Source organism: Diabrotica virgifera, chromosome 4, assembly GCF_917563875.1.
Source record: "Diabrotica virgifera virgifera chromosome 4, PGI_DIABVI_V3a".
Classification (NCBI taxonomy): domain Eukaryota; kingdom Metazoa; phylum Arthropoda; class Insecta; order Coleoptera; family Chrysomelidae; genus Diabrotica; species Diabrotica virgifera.
In genome coordinates this window covers 243,215,703-243,237,152 of record NC_065446.1, presented here as the reverse complement: position 1 = coordinate 243,237,152, position 21,450 = coordinate 243,215,703, and the positions used below count along the sequence as shown (strand labels likewise).

The 21,450-nt window shown below is 31.8% G+C and overlaps 1 protein-coding gene across 1 annotated transcript; it reads right to left on the bottom strand.

The window, feature by feature from the left end:
* Positions 1 to 329: 329 nt before the first annotated feature.
* LOC114347339 (N-lysine methyltransferase KMT5A-A) lies at positions 330 to 21,403 on the bottom strand. Its single transcript, XM_028298059.2, has 4 exons — positions 21,140 to 21,403; positions 15,538 to 15,713; positions 14,605 to 14,795; positions 330 to 4,244 (listed from the first exon to the last, which is right to left on the bottom strand). The coding sequence occupies exons 1-4, from the start codon at positions 21,147 to 21,149 to the stop codon at positions 4,034 to 4,036; spliced, it is 588 nt and encodes a 195-aa protein (XP_028153860.1). The 5' UTR covers positions 21,150 to 21,403; the 3' UTR covers positions 330 to 4,033.
* Between the last annotated feature and the right edge of the window lie 47 nt (positions 21,404 to 21,450).

Below are 21,450 nucleotides of genomic sequence, written 5' to 3'. Positions count from 1 at the left end.
TCCAGTTCCCAGTTACCAATTCCTTACAAACTTTTGACAGTTGGTAGTCAACGTTGGCCTAAGATGGTTAATTGAGTTTCTTGGTAGAGTTTCACCATGTTCCCGGAGGTTACCGGGTGTAAGGATCTTACCAGTTCCTTACAAACTTTTGACACTTGGTAGTCCACGTTGGCCTAAGATAATTTATTGAGTTTCTTGGTAGAGTTTCACCATGTTCCCGGAGGTTACATCTTTTAACATCGGCGTTTAGCCTGTTCAATATTACTACAACATAATGTAGATTGAATTATAATTTCAACAATTGTTTGGTTCTGGGGCTATTTAGCAAGTATTTGAATTCACTGATGATGGACTGATAGGTCCGAAAACGTTCTGAATTGGACACATTTTTTCAATCCATCGGGATTTTTAAAATTTTGCTTGCTTGCTTGGTTATTGGCCTTGCTTTATGCAATTTGGCCAGCTCGATCAGGTTGGCGGTCACGACGTTGACTGGCTCATGACCATGTCGGGCCCACCGAATATGTCTACTTCTTGATCTCTTTTGAAGTAAATTGGCTATGGTGATAACTTTGACTAAATATTTACTTTTTGTACAAGGTACAATAACAAACACAATCTATTAGTAATAAGCATGAATTAGAAATAAGTTGTAGCTAGTTGAGCATTATAATTTTATTCTGTTTATGCTAAGAAACTTCATAATTGCTCTGATTAATTCTTCATCTACGTTATGTAAAATTGAATATATTGTTATCGGGGTTGGAAGTCCTTTATTGGCGAAAAAATTGTAGATATCCCAGTTTGGAATGAAGTTAATAGGGCATTCAAAAAATATGTGATTAAGATTTTCTATGCACCCACATTCGCAATAGGGATTGTCTATCAGGTTCATCCTATGTAAGTTTTCTTTTGTTAGACAGTGCCCTGTACGTAATCTAATAATTGTAGTGATGTGTCTTCGATCTATGAATGGAAGATTAATTTGTTAGACAACAGTCAGGAAACAAAACGGTTAAATAGACAGACACCATTAGATTTACCGCACAGACATTAATATTGTTACAGTAGCTAAGTTAATATATGTAATACAGTAATTTAATATTATCTCTATAGAGATGTGTGGCGCTGGTCACAATCTCTTCATGTCATTATTTCTCAGATAAAATGTGCCTATTGTTATATGTTATAACAGATCGCCTAATAAACAAACAAAAAAAAATAAATGGAAGAATGGCAAACCATTTATTTTTAGGAAAGATAAGTTGTACTTTTCGGTTTTGATAGTCTTTGATTTTGATTAGGTTGTTCCATTTATTTCTGAAATCATCATACACTTTAGATTTAATGTCAGTGTATATGTCTTGGACATCGAGGGGCATGGCCATTGGTATGTTCAAATTTCTTCCTATATTAGCTAGAGTGTCAGCTTCTTCGTTACCCGGGATATTTGAATGTCTTGGTATCCATGCTAATCTGATGTCAAAGCCATTTTCAGTTGCATGAACTATAAGTCTTTTTGTTTCAATAGGCCAAAACTCTGATATATTTTTGACTGCACAACTGCTGATTTTTTCAATTGCACTGCTGGAATCCGAAAAAATAATTATTCTGAATAAGTTTTTCCTGTGCTAATTTAATTGCCTCATAGATTTCTATAATCTCCGCCTTACATATGGAGAGGTGATTTGGTAACTTTGAGCTGCATTTGATGTTGATATCTGGTATACTCATTCCAAACCCTGTTGTAAGATCTTTCTTCGATGCATCAGTGAATATAAAGGTATGGGTTGCTTTATATTTTTCTGTGTTTATAAAAAATTGTTCTTTGATCTTGAGGGGACTGTCTGCACTATACTACACAGTGTATTATAAAGGACTTCATAGCAAGGGAAGTTGTTTGACTTATAAATGTCCTTGAGATATGGCATGAATTCAGCTAAACCTGCTATCAAATATGGCGTATTGTCATCTCTCCAAAAGGCTGGTCTATTTATTAATATTCTTCTGGTATTTGAAATTATTTGGTTAGAGGGTAGTTTCTAATACATATAATTTTCTTCAAGAACCGTATGGTTAATAGTTTCCTTCTTTGTTCTGGTTCTAGTAAGTTTGCCTCGGCTAATAGTGCTGCATGTGGAGTTGACTTCATACAACCAATAGCTATTCTAACACCTTCAAAAAGATTGAATCCAGTTTATTTAGGATTGATTTATTGGCTGGTTTTATAAAGAGTCCACCGAAGTTTAAGTTGGATCTCACAAGTCCCTGAAATGCCATCAAAAAGGTACACGGGTCAGCTCCCCACCATACTCTGCTTATGGCTCTTAGTACATTGAGAGATTTTTTTGCTTTTGTGATATTATTTGTTATGTGTGTATCCCACTTGAGGTGTTACTGGAATGTTATTCCAAGGTATTTCACTTGTGGTTTATAATTAATTTGATGTCCATTAATTTGGATAACAGGTGGGATGTTTCTTCTGTGTCCCTTTGTGAACCATATTGCCTCACACTTTTCCAGTGAAAGGGATAACCCATGACCTATTAGGAATTCTTGTATATTATTAAGTGCTATGTTGATGTTTTGTCCCATATATTCTATTAAATTGTCCCATATATTCCATTAAAATTTCTAATAAATATACCAATTACATAGAAGTGGTTTTTACTTCATGTTAGAGTTTTATAAATTATGTATTCTTTATCAGTTCTTTTTCTACCTCTTGCCTTAGGCCCGGTGTTTTCACCTCCTGATAACTAGTTATCGGGAAGTTTGTCTGACAGATTTACATGTAATCTGCCAGATGAACTTCCCGATAACTAGTTAATCGGAGGTGAAAAGACAGGGCCTTAGACAATTTGTAGTTACCGCAATCTACACAGGTACATGATCTCATGTTTTTACATTGCCACTATTAGGTTATTCGGAAGTTTTTAGGACATTTTGCCCTTTCTATGCTTCTACAGTCGGAAAAACGAAAGAATACCCATGAACGAACATATAAAACACGCTGTATTTTCCTGTCACCGTGTCATAAAGAAAATTGCCCAGCGCAAGTACGTGTAATAATAATTGGACGGCGTTATGCATAACTCGACCAAGCGCCAAAACATAGTTTTGAGATAAATGGCTTTAAAGTTTTTCGTTTCTTGGTTGCTTAATGGTAAGTGGATTAATGTCGCTTGGTTTAGTTTTTGTTTTTCTTAGTAACCGTTAACGTGACAATAACAGGGATTTTTTCCAAGATAGTTTTAGCTATGTGTCACCAGAATCCGCTGTTATCTCGATATTAAAGAAATGGCGTTGGTCGAGTTATGCATAACGCCGTCCAATTATTACATGTACTTGCGCTGGCCAATTTTTTGTGCGACACGGTGAAAGGAAAATACAGCGTGTTTTATATGTTCGTTCATGGGTATTCTTTCATTTTTCCTACTGTATATATTTTCCATATCTATTTATTTCATTACATTTATTCTCATTTTGTCTGGATTTGATTTGTTGTCTCTCTTACTAGCTTATTTTTTTGTGCGATTCATCTGCATGTGTCTGATTGTCATCCAAACGCTTTTAGTACCTTTTTGTTGTATTTTCACATTCAATTTGTTTCTATATTCATATAAAAATAAATTTTTATTAGAACTAAATTGTATTTTTTAATTTAAAATATAAATTCAGTAAAAAGTATTCAAAGTAGGTTATGTTTTGATTCTTTTATTTTTACGACTTTAATTTTAAGTGAAAGACGAACAAAAATATCTGATTGTCATTGTTTATTGCATACATAATTGCTAATAGTTAACATCAATGGAAACAAATAGAAGAAGCATATGTCCAGCAGTGGACGAACATGGGCTGAAGAAGAAGAAGAGAGGATAAAAAATTAGAATGCCATGCTTTAGGCTTTCCAAATAAATAATTCTATCGTACCTGTATATACACAACATTTACCAATCAAGTCTTTTTGACAATAGAGAAACAAGCTTTCTCTTTTCTTTGTACTCTTAAAAAACACTTTAGTGTACCAACATTAAAAAGCAAGCCACGGATGGTGTTCTAACGCTTCTTTCGACCTGTCACCGTAATCGTACAACAGCTCTTCGCCCTCTCGTATAAAATTTTTAGCTGTCAGTATAAGCCTAGGAACGCCGTCAACCATCACTGTTTTTGTAGTCAAATTTCCGTTTCTGGAATGGTTGACTAACCTTCCCAGTCGGCCAGTTTCTTCCGTTGCATCCACACTAAAAAATAGAATTACCTTGTGAGAAGTACAATACTACCTATGGGAAAATTATAAATTATTTGAACCCTTTTTAATCTTATAAATTATTTATTTATTAACGGTTTCACCATTGTTCAAAAAAGTAATACAATGAATTATAAAATAGTTGACATAGTTAAATTCTAACATATACAATAAAAAACAATATAAAATGTGTTAAAAATATGATGTAACACCATAAACAAACTAAACATGAACCAAAGAATGGATCAACAGTATATGTGTTAAAGTGCCTAAGAACCCTAGTCATCGGATCATTTCTACCATAATTAGTACGGTGATACTCAATATAGAATAAAGAAGGATTTCGTAAGTTGTAACTGGTTGTATTAAATCGGATTTCCGATAGTAATTCAGGACAGTTAACAAAGCCGTTAATTAGTTTATAGAAAAAAAGCATTTCTAGTTTTATTCGTCTATTTACAAGAAGTGACAAATTCAAATGCTGAAGAACATCATTGTTGTTAAAATTATTGAGAAACTGCAATTTGAATCTAGCGTATCGAGCAAAACGTACTTGAATATTCTCAATTAAGACTTGTCAACCTCATAATAAGGAGACCAAATAATGGTAGCATACTCTAGGGATGATCGAACTATTGAACAATACAAAACTCGAAGAACGGATACAGAAAAAACTTTTGTATTCCTTACAAAACCTAGAGATCTGTTAGCATTAGATGATAGAACACGCATGTGAGATTTAAAATTTAATTGTTTATCAAAAATGACTCCTAGATCTCTCATCTCATCAACTCTAGACAACACATTTATACCAATATTATATTCATACAGATCTGTAGTGTTAATTTTTGAGAAACTAATAATATGACATTTGTCGATATTTAATAATTTAAAAATCAGGAAATAGACCATTCATATACTTTATCCAAGTCATTTTGTAGAATTTTACTATCCAATAAGTTCTCTACAATGTGAAATAATTTTAAGTCATCAGCAAAGAGTAGAAAGTTAACATTTTCAATTACAGATAATAGATCATTGATAAAGAGGTTAAATAATAATGGTCCACAATGTGAGCCTTGTGGTACTCCTGAATGAACCTGAATTTCATTAGATATATAACTGCTAATTTTAATACGTTGTTGACGACCATAAAGAAAGCTACTGAACCAGGTTATAATGCCATTCCCTAAAAAAAGATTTTTCAACTTATATACAAGTAGGTCATGATTGAGTCTATCGAAGGCTTTAGAGAAGTCTGTCTAAATACAATCAACTTGTAATCCCTTTTCAATAGCCTCTAATATATAACTGTGATGTTGTTCTGAAGCTATTTTCTTGTGGCATTTTTACAATTTTAACTATTTAGAATGGGAAATAAGCCATAATATTATTAAAAAATGATTTTTATTAACGTTTCGACGCCCAAATCGGGTGCCGTTGTCAAAATACAAAATACTATTAATATAAACAAAAATGTTGTTGCTTAGTAAAAAAATTCTTCTAATAATTTATTTAATTTGACTCATTTATATCGGTAATTCAGATACATATGATACATTTTAAAGTAGAAGACTTTAAAATGATATTGCCAATATTTATGAGTTGCGTTCCTGGGACGACTTTACTGAAAGATAGTTCATTCGATTACATGAAATCAACCCCAACTCAAGAATATCCGTCACAAAAAAAATCATAGCATGTGATCTGCCTTTAAAAAGACAAACACATGCAACGGTGACATTAAAATTCTCGCGTTAGAGATCTCATAGTAAATCACGAGGGAAAACCAGGAAAAACCTCGTGATACTATCCCGACATCGTAAGTATTTGGTCTTACATTTAATTTATTCTCAAAATTAATACCAAATTCTGACTTTACTATAATTTTGTTTAAATTATAAATAATATCAATAATACATGGGTATATAAGTAATACTAAAATATAAAATATGTACTAACTCGACTATTGACTTACTAATTGTGGTATTTTCTTTCTATTGACTTCCTCTTTCAGTATGGGTATCCACATCCTACTGCATTCCACCGAGGAATTTGCGACACAATTGGTTTCGTTTAGCATAATTAGAGCCGCTTCTTTGATTTTTCTCTTTTTACTATCTGTTTCTTTCAGGACTATACTTGAATCTCTCCACTGAACTCTATGTTCATTATCCCATGCATGTTGACATATTTGAGATCTATCAAATTCTCTATTTTTAATATAAGATTGATGTTCACTTATTCTAACGTTTAATGGTCTTGATGTTTCACCTATATAAAACTGTTCGCATTCACAAGGTATTTTATAAATACAATTCTTTGTCTTTTCTTGTTCATTGTTAGGTTTAGTTTTAGATAGAATAGATCTCAATGTATTGGTTGTTTTGAATGTTGTTGAAATGTTGAATTTATTTCCTATTGTTTTAAGTTTCTCGGATAGTCCTTTTATGTATGGTATTGATATTTTCCTCGTATTATTTCTTGTGAATGTTGTAGGATCCCGTTCTATGTTGTTCTGTTCCATTCGATCCAATCTTGATAATTCCTTATTTATAAACGATAAAGGATAATCATTTTTTAATAAAACAGATGTTAAGAATTGTTTTTCTTCTAAAAAGGAATTTTCGTTAGAACAAGTAATTTTGGCTCTATCATATAAGGATTTTATGATTCCCTTTTTAACGTTGATGTTGTGATTTGATTTGTAATTGAGATATCTGTTGGTATGTGTTGGTTTTCTATACACTTGAGTCTCATATCCAGTATCCTTCTTTAAGACTAAAACATCGAGGAAAGGCAGGGTGTTATTATATTCCTTTTCCATTGTAAATTTTATTGTCTCTTCTTGATCGTTTATAATATTCAGGAATGTATCCAACAATTCTGATCTATGAGGCCATATTGAAAACACATCATCTACATATCTCCACCATACAGTGGGTTTTAAATTTTGTTTAGAAATGATATTAGTTTCGAAATGCAACTGTAATAATGGATAAAATACAATACGAGGACAAAATTACAGATCTAATTACAAATGGACCTTATACCAAATTAACGAAGGATCCAACGAAAACACTGGAAAACAAAATCTATAGAACTTTATTCAAATTTAAAAATGATCTAACATACTATCAAAGAAAATTAATTACACCTCATTACAGTAAGTCACCACATTTTTATGGAGTACCGAAAATTCATAAAGCGAACATACCACTTAGACCCATTTGTAGTACCATCAGTTCTCCTTGTAGTGAACTATCAAAATTTTTATTAAACATTATAAAACCATTTGCTAATAATGATGACACATTTATAAAAAATACAAAACATTTTGTAAACAAATTATCAACTATTGAGTTTAATCCAAATAATATTTTAGTAAGTTTTGACATAAACAGTTTATTTACAAATGTGCCATTAGATAAAACTTTAAACATAATCCAAACGAAATTAGAGAATAGAGAGATATTGCAAATTTAACACAGCCTACGTTGCGCTATTTACACCGCGCTATTTTGACAGAATTGACATTTCTCAGACGTTTCATAAATGCAGATATTATTTTGGTTGCGGTATTTTACGGCTCAATTAAGATTAGTTATTTATCTAATTTGTCCTCAAAATCCAGAATTTAATTTAGATGGAAGAAAGGTTTGTATTTTCTTCCAAATATCGAGTAAGAGAAACAAATGATCCTTGAATGTTCTTATAAATAAAAGATTTTTCTGTTGCACTCTTCATGTTTTCCTGAACTAACGTCAAATTTTCTGGAGAAGTCAATGGATTTTGACATAAAACTTGTTTTAATAAACACAAATCGTCATCAGACGTAAATCTAATTCGTTTGCTACTGTCTGAGGTACCCATTTTAGCAAATTATTACGAATAAATTTGGTTTAAATGGAAGATAAACAACAAACATAACCTGAAAACAAAATAGCGCAACGAATACCGCACAGCGTAACGACTCCTGTAATAACGGCAGGCCGTATTTCCAATAACGCAGCGTAAGCCAGATATCACATATGCGCATGCTCTACTGTCAAAATAACGGGTGCTGTAATACAGCAAGTGCAAAAACGACTCAGCAATATCTCTCTAATGATGATACATTAACAACTAGGACAAAACTAAATGTATCAGCTATAATGGAGTTATTGACATTATGTACTAATAATACCTATTTTCAACTAAATAATGAATTTTATAAACAAAATTTTGGTCTAGCAATGGGCTCCTCTTTATCTCCATTATTGGCTAATATATTTATGGAGGATTTCGAAACTAATATCATTTCTAAACAAAATTTAAAACCCACTGTATGGTGGAGATATGTAGATGATGTGTTTTCAATATGGCCTCATAGATCAGAATTGTTGGATACATTCCTGAATATTATAAACGATCAAGAAGAGACAATAAAATTTACAATGGAAAAGGAATATAATAACACCCTGCCTTTCCTCGATGTTTTAGTCTTAAAGAAGGATACTGGATATGAGACTCAAGTGTATAGAAAACCAACACATACCAACAGATATCTCAATTACAAATCAAATCACAACATCAACGTTAAAAAGGGAATCATAAAATCCTTATATGATAGAGCCAAAATTACTTGTTCTAACGAAAATTCCTTTTTAGAAGAAAAACAATTCTTAACATCTGTTTTATTAAAAAATGATTATCCTTTATCGTTTATAAATAAGGAATTGTCAAGATTGGATCGAATGGAACAGAACAACATAGAACGGGATCCTACAACATTCACAAGAAATAATACGAGGAAAATATCAATACCATACATAAAAGGACTATCCGAGAAACTTAAAACAATAGGAAATAAATTCAACATTTCAACAACATTCAAAACAACCAATACATTGAGATCTATTCTATCTAAAACTAAACCTAACAATGAACAAGAAAAGACAAAGAATTGTATTTATAAAATACCTTGTGAATGCGAACAGTTTTATATAGGTGAAACATCAAGACCATTAAACGTTAGAATAAGTGAACATCAATCTTATATTAAAAATAGAGAATTTGATAGATCTCAAATATGTCAACATGCATGGGATAATGAACATAGAGTTCAGTGGAGAGATTCAAGTATAGTCCTGAAAGAAACAGATAGTAAAAAGAGAAAAATCAAAGAAGCGGCTCTAATTATGCTAAACGAAACCAATTGTGTCGCAAATTCCTCGGTGGAATGCAGTAGGATGTGGATACCCATACTGAAAGAGGAAGTCAATAGAAAGAAAATACCACAATTAGTAAGTCAATAGTCGAGTTAGTACATATTTTATATTTTAGTATTACTTATATACCCATGTATTATTGATATTATTTATAATTTAAACAAAATTATAGTAAAGTCAGAATTTGGTATTAATTTTGAGAATAAATTAAATGTAAGACCAAATACTTACGATGTCGGGATAGTATCACGAGGTTTTTCCTGGTTTTCCCTCGTGATTTACTATGAGATCTCTAACGCGAGAATTTTAATGTCACCGTTGCATGTGTTTGTCTTTTTAAAGGCAGATCACATGCTATGATTTTTTTTTGTGACGGATATTCTTGAGTTGGGGTTGATTTCATGTAATCGAATGAACTATCTTTCAGTAAAGTCGTCCCAGGAACGCAACTCATAAATATTGGCAATATCATTTTAAAGTCTTCTACTTTAAAATGTATCATATGTATCTGAATTGCCGATATAAATGAGTCAAATTAAATAAATTATTAGAAGAATTTTTTTACTAAGCAACAACATTTTTGTTTATATTAATAGTATTATGTATTTTGACAACGGCACCCGATTTGGGCGTCGAAACGTTAATAAAAATCATTTTTTAATAATATTGTGGCTTATTTCCCATTCTAAATAGTTAAAATTATAACTGTGATAACAAAGTAAATTTGTAACAGTAGATTTAGTTGATTGAAAACCATTTTGTTGTGGTATAGTTACATTTTTACATGCCCAATTTAAGTGACGAGTCACTAATTTATCCAAAAGTTTAGGTAATGTTGATTGTATGCATATACCCCTGTAGTTTTTAATATTTCCCCTATCACCTGATTTAAAAATTGGTATAATAAAACTATCCTTCCAAAAATCAGGAAATTTTTCTGTTTCCAAAGACAAGTTAAATAAATATAAAATGGGATAGGCTAAAGTAAATTTGCAACATTTAATTAAAAGAGCAGGTGTGGTATATTATGAACCCTCTGTATAAATCATAATTTAAATATGATGTTATTAACCTTTAGGGTATTGAACATACATAAAAACAATAGCTTATAGTTTGTATCACATGTTTATTACGAGTGAACTTGAACTATATTTGTTATGGTTCAGATAGGTATAAAAACACGCTGAGCAATCAGTATGGATATATATATACAAATAATTATTAGAAGTTAGTATGTAGTAAGGCGCTATGAATCAATAATGTTATTGTTTAGATATCGGATACCAGTGAATAAAATATAATGTATAGTAAGACGTGTTTAGTCTTTTTTAATTAATTAGAACCAGAAGGCAGTAACAACACACTATTCCTTACATGGCGCTCCTGTAAATTAATTGGGAGAATCTTCTGAAAATGGGCGACAAAAATTGGAAACACCGACGGCGGAAAATGGAGCAGACCAGGACGAAGAATGCAGAGAACCCAGTGAAAAAAGACACAAGTGATAAAATGTAAGTAAGAATGTCTATCTTTATTAAAAATGCTTCCCTCGTTTTATATTATTATTGAACATTGAATATTTATCTTTGCTGATTTTTGAATAATTTATGAAGTATCGATTTTTTTTTAAGAATATCTATAAATTTTGAAATATGAAGTGATTTTTGAATTGAATATTTTTATCGAAGTTTATTATATATGCTATTCTTGAATTTTTATTGAATTTATTTGAAAAATCTATCCGATTTCGATTTTTAGTACGGTTATTTTTGAATATTTTATGGAATATCGAATTTTTTTTCCAAAAATTTCTATCGAAGTTTGAGATATAAACTTATTTTGAATATTTTTATCTAAGGTTTGCATATGCTATTTTTTTATTGAATTTTTGTCGAATATGTATACTATTATTGAATTTTTATTAGCCAGTTGTTTTTATTATTGATATTTATTGATTCTATAGATACATTTTAATCGATTTTGTGTTAAATTTTGTATGATATGAACCTGAATTAATATTTTTTGAGTGATAAATGATTTTTTTTAATGAATAATGATTAGTGATGACATACGTTGATAAACATTGCTATAAGCAAGAGATTTATTTTTAACGAACCGACCTGATGAGTCGAGATAAGGAATTTGAAGAAGGACTATATAGATAAGAAGAAGAACTAACAATATTGTAAGCTAAATATTATGAGGCAACTAGAGACAATAAGAAACCCACTGCTCTTGTCAAATTGGGAAGGTACTAAGTGATTTATGGAAGCTTGAAAGCTTATTAGAGACCCACTCTGTGTTTTGAGAGTACCTATTTTATTCATGATTATTCGTGAATAAACAACGGCCTCAAAGCAAGGGATCGAGGTTGTGATATTTTTAGAAGAATTTGAACCGCATAAAATACCTATTTCGTGTTTTGAGTTAACTATACCACCTAAATGGTGCGTGCAGATCAGGGCGAAAATTCGGGTTAATATTGGCGGAGAACTAAGACATCCGAGTGAAACCTCTTTTATTAAGGTAAAACGAAGGTATCGGAGCTAGTATATGAAGTGATGATTATGATGTTATATGAAATGATATATGAGATAAATGATATATGATTGTTATATGAAATATGTATATGAAGATGAATTATGTGCACTGTAGAAGTGTTATTATGTGGAGAAAAACGAAGAAATATAGTTATAGTACCAGACAAGAAGAAGAAGAGAAAAAAGAGAATTTTTAATAAAATATGTGGGAAAAATGAAAGAAGAAACATAAAAAAAATGCCAAAATAAACAAGCAAAATTAAGAAGATACTAAGCAAATAAGTAGCTAATCATTGAATTTTTGTCTAAGAATTAAAGTTGTAATTTTTTTCTCTAAAGTAACGGAAATTTTAAATAACTTATTTTTTGTATATAATGAATTCAGGTTAAATTTTCGCGGAAAATGGAAGTGTTTGAATTAAGGATAGACAATATCTTACAATAAGTGTTAGTAAATAGTAAGCAAAGGGACACAAAAAGTGAAGTTTTTAGAGAGATTAAATCTATATTAGAGGTACAAGAGAGTTATTAGAAGTTTTAGAGACATATATAGAAGAATTAGAAGTTTTTAGAGAGATTACATTTTTATTATAGGTACAATATTTTAAAGTTAGTAAGGCGGATATAAATAAATCAAAATAAGACTGAAATAATAAGATGAAATAGTAAAATAACGTTAAATTCTTTTTTTTGTATACCATTTAATAGAGGTTTAGGTAATATTTAGCTTAGCTTAGGAAGTATTAAATTCGAGATTTTATTACAATTAGATTAGTTACGGCTTATAGGCACTAAAAGACTATTTAAAAGTTAGGATCAATTTCATTCACTGTGGACACTGTTTTAATGAAGTGAATTAGTGAACGGAAAAAAAGGACGAAAAGACACGACGTGAAAGTACGTGAACTAGTAATAGGTTATAAAATACCAGTTTAGTATAGGGAAAATATGAACTTTTGTGTAAAATAGGAAAAAGAATATACATGTTTAGGGAAAAATCGATTGATCTGAAACGTACCATATTACAGTTAGTTAGCATAGTTAGGAAATTTAATTTTTGAAAATAGTATTAGGTAACCATAAACATTTTGTAAAAGGGAAAGAGGAATATACCGTCAGATATTCTTCTTCTCTTCTTAGGACTTTCTTTTTTAAAAACGGCGGAGATGTGGTATATTATGAACCCTCTGTATAAATCATAATTTAAATATGATGTTATTAACCTTTAGGGTATTGAACATACATAAAAACAATAGCTTATAGTTTGTATCACATGTTTATTACGAGTGAACTTGAACTATATTTGTTATGGTTCAGATAGGTATAAAAACACGCTGAGCAATCAGTATGGATATAGATATACAAATAATTATTAGAAGTTAGTATGTAGTAAGGCGCTATGAATCATTAATGTTATTGTTTAGATATCGGATACCAGTGAATAAAATATAATGTATAGTAAGACGTGTTTAGTCTTTTTTAATTAATTAGAACCAGAAGGCAGTAACAACACACTATTCCTTACACAGGGACACCATCTGAGCCAAATGAAGACATGTTTTTAATTGGTTAATACCTTCGAACACTTCAATAATACTTAGAGTTACCTTGTTCAAGTCAATTACATCAATAGAGGTAGTAGTTGGTAATGTTATTTTTTTACCTGAATATACTGTGCTAAAGTTTTCAGCAAAAAGGTTAACAACAGTTTGACCATCAGAACTACGTTCACCATTTAAAAACATTGTATTGGGATAACCATTAGATTTACGTAAATTATTGACAAATTTCCAAAAACAACTAGGATCTTTCTGAATATTTGTTTCAGTTTTAATCAAATAGTTCCTATAACAAATCTCACTCAGAGCTTTACATTGTAAGCGTAGTTCACAAAATTTATGATAGTCAAAAGGATTAAGTGTTTGTTTGTATTGTTTGTGCTGCATTTTTTCTTAAAAACTAAATTTTTTAATTCTCTTGTAAACCATACTGGAAAAGTTGATGTTTTATAAAGTTTCACTGGTACAAATAAATGAATAGCCTCATAGATAATGGTGTAGAAGAATTGAATAGCCAAATCAATATCCTTGCTATTATACATATATGACCAATTAATATGAGCAAGATAATTATTTATACCTATAAAATCAATATTCCTAAAATCATAGCAGAAAGTCTCAATTGGTAGTGATGAATTAGAGCTATCAGGAACTTTTACACAATATGGTACATGATGAAAACTACTGTTAAATAGTATATCCGTTGCTTCAGTAATCTGATGCTATGAGATGCAAAGTGACCTAACCCACAACCCACAATTTTACTAAATCGCTTTTATTACATTAAAGTTATCTCGTATTTAAGTATTTTCAGATGCAGAGTGGCTGAAGCAACCAATGCTTAAGCCACTCTGCATCTGAAAATACTTAAATACGAGATAACTTTAATGTAATAAAAGCGTTTTGGTAAAATTGTGAGTTGTGGGTTAGGCCACTCTGCATCTCATAGCGTCAATTGATGGTACCTATATAGAAAAAGGTATCATTTAAATTTAAAGAATGAAACAATATAAAATCTACCTCCACAGGTATTGTAGTGGTCTTACCAGTAATGCTGTTCCTTAAATTTAAAATAATACATGTAGCACCCCATACTTTCATCTTTTTCGTATCTTTCTTCTCGCATGTAGGCCTCTTGGACGTGAATCAATTCTCCACTATATTCTACTACAAATTCTCCTTTCATAAAATTTCTAGTTGCAAAAACACCTCTACCTTTTTCTTTACTATATTTTACCTAAAATTAAATAATCATAAAGTCTATTGGCCAAAAAGTGGATGATTCTAAAAGATGCAGCCATTCCTACGCATTTAATGAACTGTCATACAGAGGGCTCTGCTAGCCACTTTCAATCCTCACCTTCTCATGGTACTCTCCGGGTGACGTTAATGGGAAAGGACAACAGGCAAGTCGCTGGAGCCGCTCATCTAAGGTATGGTAACCCTACTAGAAAAGTCCTTGATCTTCCAAGTTGGCGGCTGTGCATAGGGCTAAGAACCCTACCCTTTAAAAAAGAATTTTTACGAATGTTGAAGGAGAAAAAATCGGACTGATTAAATGACGAGTATGCGAGAAAAAGGTACATGATTTAAGGATTGCAATCTAGAATGTCTCATTTTCCGCACAATAGCTCTCAAAAGTCTGCTTGACGAATTAGATAAATGTAAAATAGATGTAACAGGTCTCCAAGGAATTAGATGGGCAGCACCCCCAAAGTTAAAAGCTTCTAGGCAACAATTTTTTTAGGGATCTAAAGAACTAACTATTTGGTAATTTTGACTGGGCTATTATCAGTACACAAACTTATATTGTAATCTTTCAGCACCCACCAATAACCTGTCATGGTTGAGGTGGCTTTGTGTACATGAAGCTTGTTTAAACTTCTAAATCTAAAGCTATTTTTTCTGAAAACAGTTTCTGGTGTGAAAATAAAAAACATTAAATAAAGAAGAAATTTTTATATCTTAGTTGTACATACCTCTAATCCATCTTCTACTCCTTTTCTTAGAGCAAATTCAATAAGCCGACTCTTTTCTTCTAAAACTTCTCGTTTGGTTCTTCGATCGGATTTCCTAACATTAAAATATTCAGTTAGCTTATGACTTTCAGTAACAGGCATTGGTTTCTTCTTATTCGATTTTTGTCTTATGATTGCTAAAAAGAATCAATGTTAGTATGGTCCAGGGATGGTCATCCTTCTTTTTCTAAAGATGTTATAAATCACAACAGAACATAATTTAAAACATGTACCAAAGATAAAAAGTTTTTGTTGTCTTTCGTTTGTCCCCCAAAAATGATTAAAATTTCAAATTATACCAGAGAGCCCAAAACGCCTCGTGATGTCATCCGGTTATTTGTTTACATTCTGCACCAACAAAGTAAACAAAATTGTATATAATTTTAAATTAGACATTATAAACGTCAGTAGAAAATGCAGTTATGTGACGTCACAAGTGTTTTTGATCCTTTGAACTATTCATAGAAAACTTGTACTTTTACAAAATGGTCTTATTTTCCATAGTAAACCTTCTGTCCTTTCCTTCAAAAACTGTATCAAACTCCAATCTCAACAAACTGGTATATATTATTACAATGACATACGATAAATGTCATTAGAATATAAATATTTTTCCCTTATTCCACGACGATGAGCTGGCCAAATACCCAAGTAGGTGGAGGCCAATAAATTGAAGAAGGAGAAAAAGAATATACCTTAATATAACCATAATCATAACTATATAATAAAACTATGTGACGTCACGGGTCGTTTGAACTATTTTAAGCCGCAGAAGACTTTAAATTTGTATTTCTAAGTTATTACGAGTTTTTGAAGCATGAAATTTTGGAAATCTCATTTTTAAGCAAAACTGAACATTATTATGTAATAAAAAATGTGCAAGTTTCCTATTAATGTAACTAATATTACTAATCAGTGACTAATAGTGATTGCAAATGTCTTCAGCATCTGACAAGTTTTCTTCAGACAATACTTAATATTTTGACCTTTTGTTTATGTCGAAATACTTTGTCAACATTTCCTCATAAAATAAGTAATAGGTAAGTTAATTTTATTTACATACATCGCACCCAGACTTTTCAACCCCTTTCATTAGCACATGTCACAAAGGTATGCTTGTTTGTATACATATTTGTTTTGTAAATGGTATTAAATGTTAATTTAAATATCTAATATCTCGCTTATTCCTCCAGCTAGGCCCATCAAACTCAATATGGAAATGTTCGTTACAGAATGTTCTATTCAAATGTGTAACCATATACAGGGTAGGGTGTTCCATTTAAATTAACAAAGTTAAAATCTGTGGCCATTTTGTTTGAACCTTCTTTGTTTTTCTACTATCATTTTTGAAAACTACATAAAAAATCGTGTAACTTTTGTATTTACATTTATTTATAATTCTGTAAATAAAGCTACAGGGTGGTCAAAAAATAGTTAATAACCCTGTACACATTGAATAGTAGTGGAAACTGAATACATCCCTGCCTAACTCCTCTCCTGATTTAAATTTCTGAACTGGGTTCGTTATCATAATTTTCTTGAATTCCAGCTAATAACAGAAGGACTTTGAAGAAGTAATAATTGTATATTTAGATTATTTTTGTTTAAGTATCTTTTAACACTTAGCAATATATCCTAATTGCAGTTTAATGACCTTGATGTTAATTAATTAAATTGATGAGATTTACGATTCTTGTAACTAGAAAATAATTTAACAAATTATTTGGGTGGTAACTTTCTTTATGATCGTTTGTATTCTTTCGGGCACATTATGTTATAAATTATAACACCTACACATAAATTAAACGTTTGTTTAACACATTCACTGCATATATTTTTTTAAGTACAGTAGAACTCCAATTATCCGTGCTCATCAGGACCGGAGGTGGCTTAGATAAATGAAAAGCACGGATAATCTGAACATGTATTTCTTATGTATAATACATATGTACATATACACATACATATGTACCTACGATAAAAAGACAACAAAAAAATAAATCTTTCATTATCTTTCGGCGTACCTATAGAGTTTCCGTCAAGTAATTTAAGATGACGCTATTTTGATAGAACCCTCAAAAATGCAATTTGAGTAATAGAAAATCATAGCACAGATAATCCGCAGCACAGATAATCCGCACCCGGATAATCGGGGTTTTACTGTACTCCCAGAAACTGAAATAATTTTTGTAATGTGTAATATGTTCTTTAACAGTAAAGTATTGCAAAACCTCTAAATTTTAAAGAACCGCTTGGATTGACATGAAATTTATCCTTTAATAAAAGAAAGATCTTTAATAAAAAAGTTATGAGTTTTTTTAAAAAAGTGCTTCATTTTTTGGTTATTTCACGTTGAAGTAGGTATATTTATTTGAAGTTTGGCGAATATGAAACTATTTTTCTTTAGCTATTCGCGGTGTGCAAGTACTTGGAAAGGGAAACGAGAAACGACAGTGCGCGAGTCGCGGAGAAATATCGCAACTATCTTAAATAATTCATATTGTCAATTGAAATTGTCAAATTGACGTATATTTCATACCTTCTGTCAATGAAGCAGAAAAATTATATATTGCTCCACAATATTGATATGATATGCAATTATTATATAAAGGTAAATTTAATTAATTGTATTTTGCTTGCAGTACTGCATTTTAATAACTAATTTTATTTACTACATACAATTGTTTATGTTTGCATAATATAACCTGCATCTTATTTTTTCTTCTTATTATTTTTTTGGACTATGGCCTTGACAATTATCCAGCAACCAGGACTAATATAATTGGCCAATATAATTAAAAGTGCGAATAAAAGTACAGAGCGTAGAAATAGAGGTCGCTTTGCCGAACTTGCACAGTCCCAATAACTGCTTCTACTAGGTGTACAGACTTCATGTATACACCATTTTTTTCACTTTTTTACAAGCTATACTTTTGCTAACAACGGTTTTTTCCATAAAATACTTACTTTTTGAATTATTTGCGAAAAATTGTCTAAAAACGTGTTTGTTTTGTTGAAAAATGAACATATTCACTCGCAAATAACTCGAAAAGTATTAACTTGGTGAAAAAACTGTATAGAATAAAAGTTGCTTAGAATGCGGCATTTTATTGAAAGGACCCCGCACAAACCTTATGGAAAATAGGTTCCAGTGGATTTCGTTCATACTTTGGGAAAATACTCTTTGAAGCATCCTGATAAAAAGATCTCATTCGGTGAGTTACTGGTTATTTGGCAACATGTAGAAGTTTGGATCAAGGAAAAGTACTAGTAGTCTAGGATTTTTTCCTGGCTATCCAGTGGCGACCTTTACTTTGACCTTGACCTTCAACGGACGTCATCTTCTACAGTTTCGAGGATTTTAGGCATTAAATTGATATAAACAGATTACTCATGGGTTTTTGGGATCGCAAAACACGAATATGCCGTCAGAATTGCCCTCTGGATGACGTGGTGGCCAGGGCCACTGCAAGGGACGTCATCTTCTAGAGTTTTGATTGTTTTCGGCATTTAATTGATGCAAATGAATTACTGGAGGGTTTTTTGAGGTCGCTAAACACGAATATGCTACCAGAACCGACTCCCGGAGCACCTGGTTTCCAAGGTCAATGAAAGGGGCTCCTGGAGTTTCGAGGGTCTTTGGTACTACATGGATGCAAACGGATTAATTATAGGTTTTTGGAGTTGCTGAACACGAATATGTGATCACATTGTGCCGTAGGCAGATCTGATAGTGTATGCATGTTCAGCAACCCCAAAAACCTAATAGTAATCCATTTGATTCCTCCGATTGTCCAGAAGATAACCTGTCTTAGGCACCAGGTGCTCCTGTGTCTGTGCTGATCACGTATACGTGTTCAGCAACCCTAAAAACCTATAACTAATCCGTTTGCATTAATGTAGTACCAAAGACCCTCGAAACTCCAGGAGCCCCTTTCATTGACCTTGGAAATCAGGTGCTCCGGGAGTCGGTTCTGGTGGCATATTCGTGTATAGCGACCTCAAAAAACCCTCCAGTAATTCATTTGCATCAATTAAATGCGGAAAACCATCAACACTCTAGGAGATGACGTCCCTTGTAGAGGCTCTGGCCACCACGTCATCCGGAGGGTAATTCTGATGGCATATTCGTGTTTAGCGATCAAAAAAACCCATGAGTAATCTGTTTATATCAATTGAATGCCGAAAACCCTCGAAACTCTAGAAGATGACGTCCGTTGAAGGTCAAGGTCAAAGTAAAGGTCGCCATTGGATAGCCAGAAAGAAATCATAGACTACTAGTACTTTTCCTTGATCCAAACTTCTACATGTTGCCAAATAACCAGTAACTCACGGAATTGGAATACCTCGTAAATCTTATAATTTTCCGAGTTTGGGCCTCTATATCTTGAAAATCCTTCATACGATTGAGTTGTGCCCATGAGAACTTTTTATCAGGATGCTTCAAAGAGTATTTTCTTAAAGTATGAACGAAATTCACTTTGACCTATTTTCCATAAGGTTTGTGCGGGTCCTTTGGACTTATTTTGAACGTATGTTTTTCACCCCCGAGAAGGGGTGACACTGACCCCCAGGGCAAAAGCACACATCAGCACAATATCACTTTTTTTCCTTGAGATGTTGGCTATGCGTATGCCAAATTTTATGTCAATCCAAACGGTTCTTTAAAATTTACAGCAAAAACCGTCAAATAAGGTACTAGTAAGTGAGCACATGTGACTCATCAGCAACATCAGCACTGTAGAAGGAAACTGAATGTCACTGACAAGTGACATATGCATTGAAGGTATTAACTAAAATGCAAGGTAGGTGCTTGTTGTATGTCCATGCCCTTAATTATTATTATATATAATATTTTTTTATTTATATTTAGCCACATACAAACCGCCTGTTTCTAATAAATTATTTTTCATTTTCAATGAGTTATGTTAAAATATTCATATTTTTGAGACATAATATACATACATTATACTTTTAATTCAATTTCATTTACATTTCTTTACTTTTAATTAATGGAAATATGCATGAAATTATCATTACAGTAAAACACAATGCATGCTGAATTTTTTATACAATATTACAAGGAACCTTCTATAGAGCAAATTATGCAAAAATACAAAGATTGCGCTAGGCAGGCCACCTTATAAGAATGGATAACAACAAAATACCTAGTAGAATGCTTAACAGAACTATGGTGGGACATCAGCCAGTAGGAAGAGGTGGATAGACGAAGTGAGAACTGATGCTAAAGATATATTGAGGGTGGACAACTGAAGAACAGTCAGGAACACAGATACTTGGAGGCGGATGCTGGTTGAAGGCCATAGCCCTACTTGGGCTGTAGCGCCTTAGGAGTGAGAGATAAACGATCTTTCTACGAAATTGTTATTCATCCCTTGTTATTGCACTGGCACAACAAATAATTCAAAAATTGGGCATTTTGTACAATAAAAAAAACTCGAAATTTTGTATTACATAATATATATCTCCTGATTTTGTCAACGTGTGTATTTAGATATCCTGAAAAACACCAAATTAATTTAAAAAACATTGCAATAAATACCTCGAACCATCTTTTATGTAATATGTCCTTAGATATTAATAAACAACAATACCCATCACACTTTAAACTACACAAATATTAAATAAAGGGTGCTACATCCGTGTAATAGCTATTTTATAAAGTTTCCATTGGGAATTGGGAATATCCAAATTTGTGGGAAAATGTGGATATAAATTTTGTTTGTTTTTGATGTTACATGTAAACTTTTGACGACTTTTGTATACATTTAATGACAGTAATGACAGTTATATGGCTTGGCATTTGACTGAAAACCTGAAAACGAAATATCAGGTTAGCCACACTTTTTAAAT

What these genes read in the sequence shown, in the direction of transcription:
- LOC114347339 (XM_028298059.2), bottom strand. An exon ending in GAGTAGAAGATGGATTAGAG is followed by an intron (nt 14,796 to 15,537) that starts GTATGTACAACT and finishes ATTTAATTTTAG; the next exon opens with GTAAAATATAGTAAAGAAAA. An exon ending in TTTAAGGAACAGCATTACTG is followed by an intron (nt 4,245 to 14,604) that starts GTAAGACCACTA and finishes TCTATTTTTTAG; the next exon opens with TGTGGATGCAACGGAAGAAA.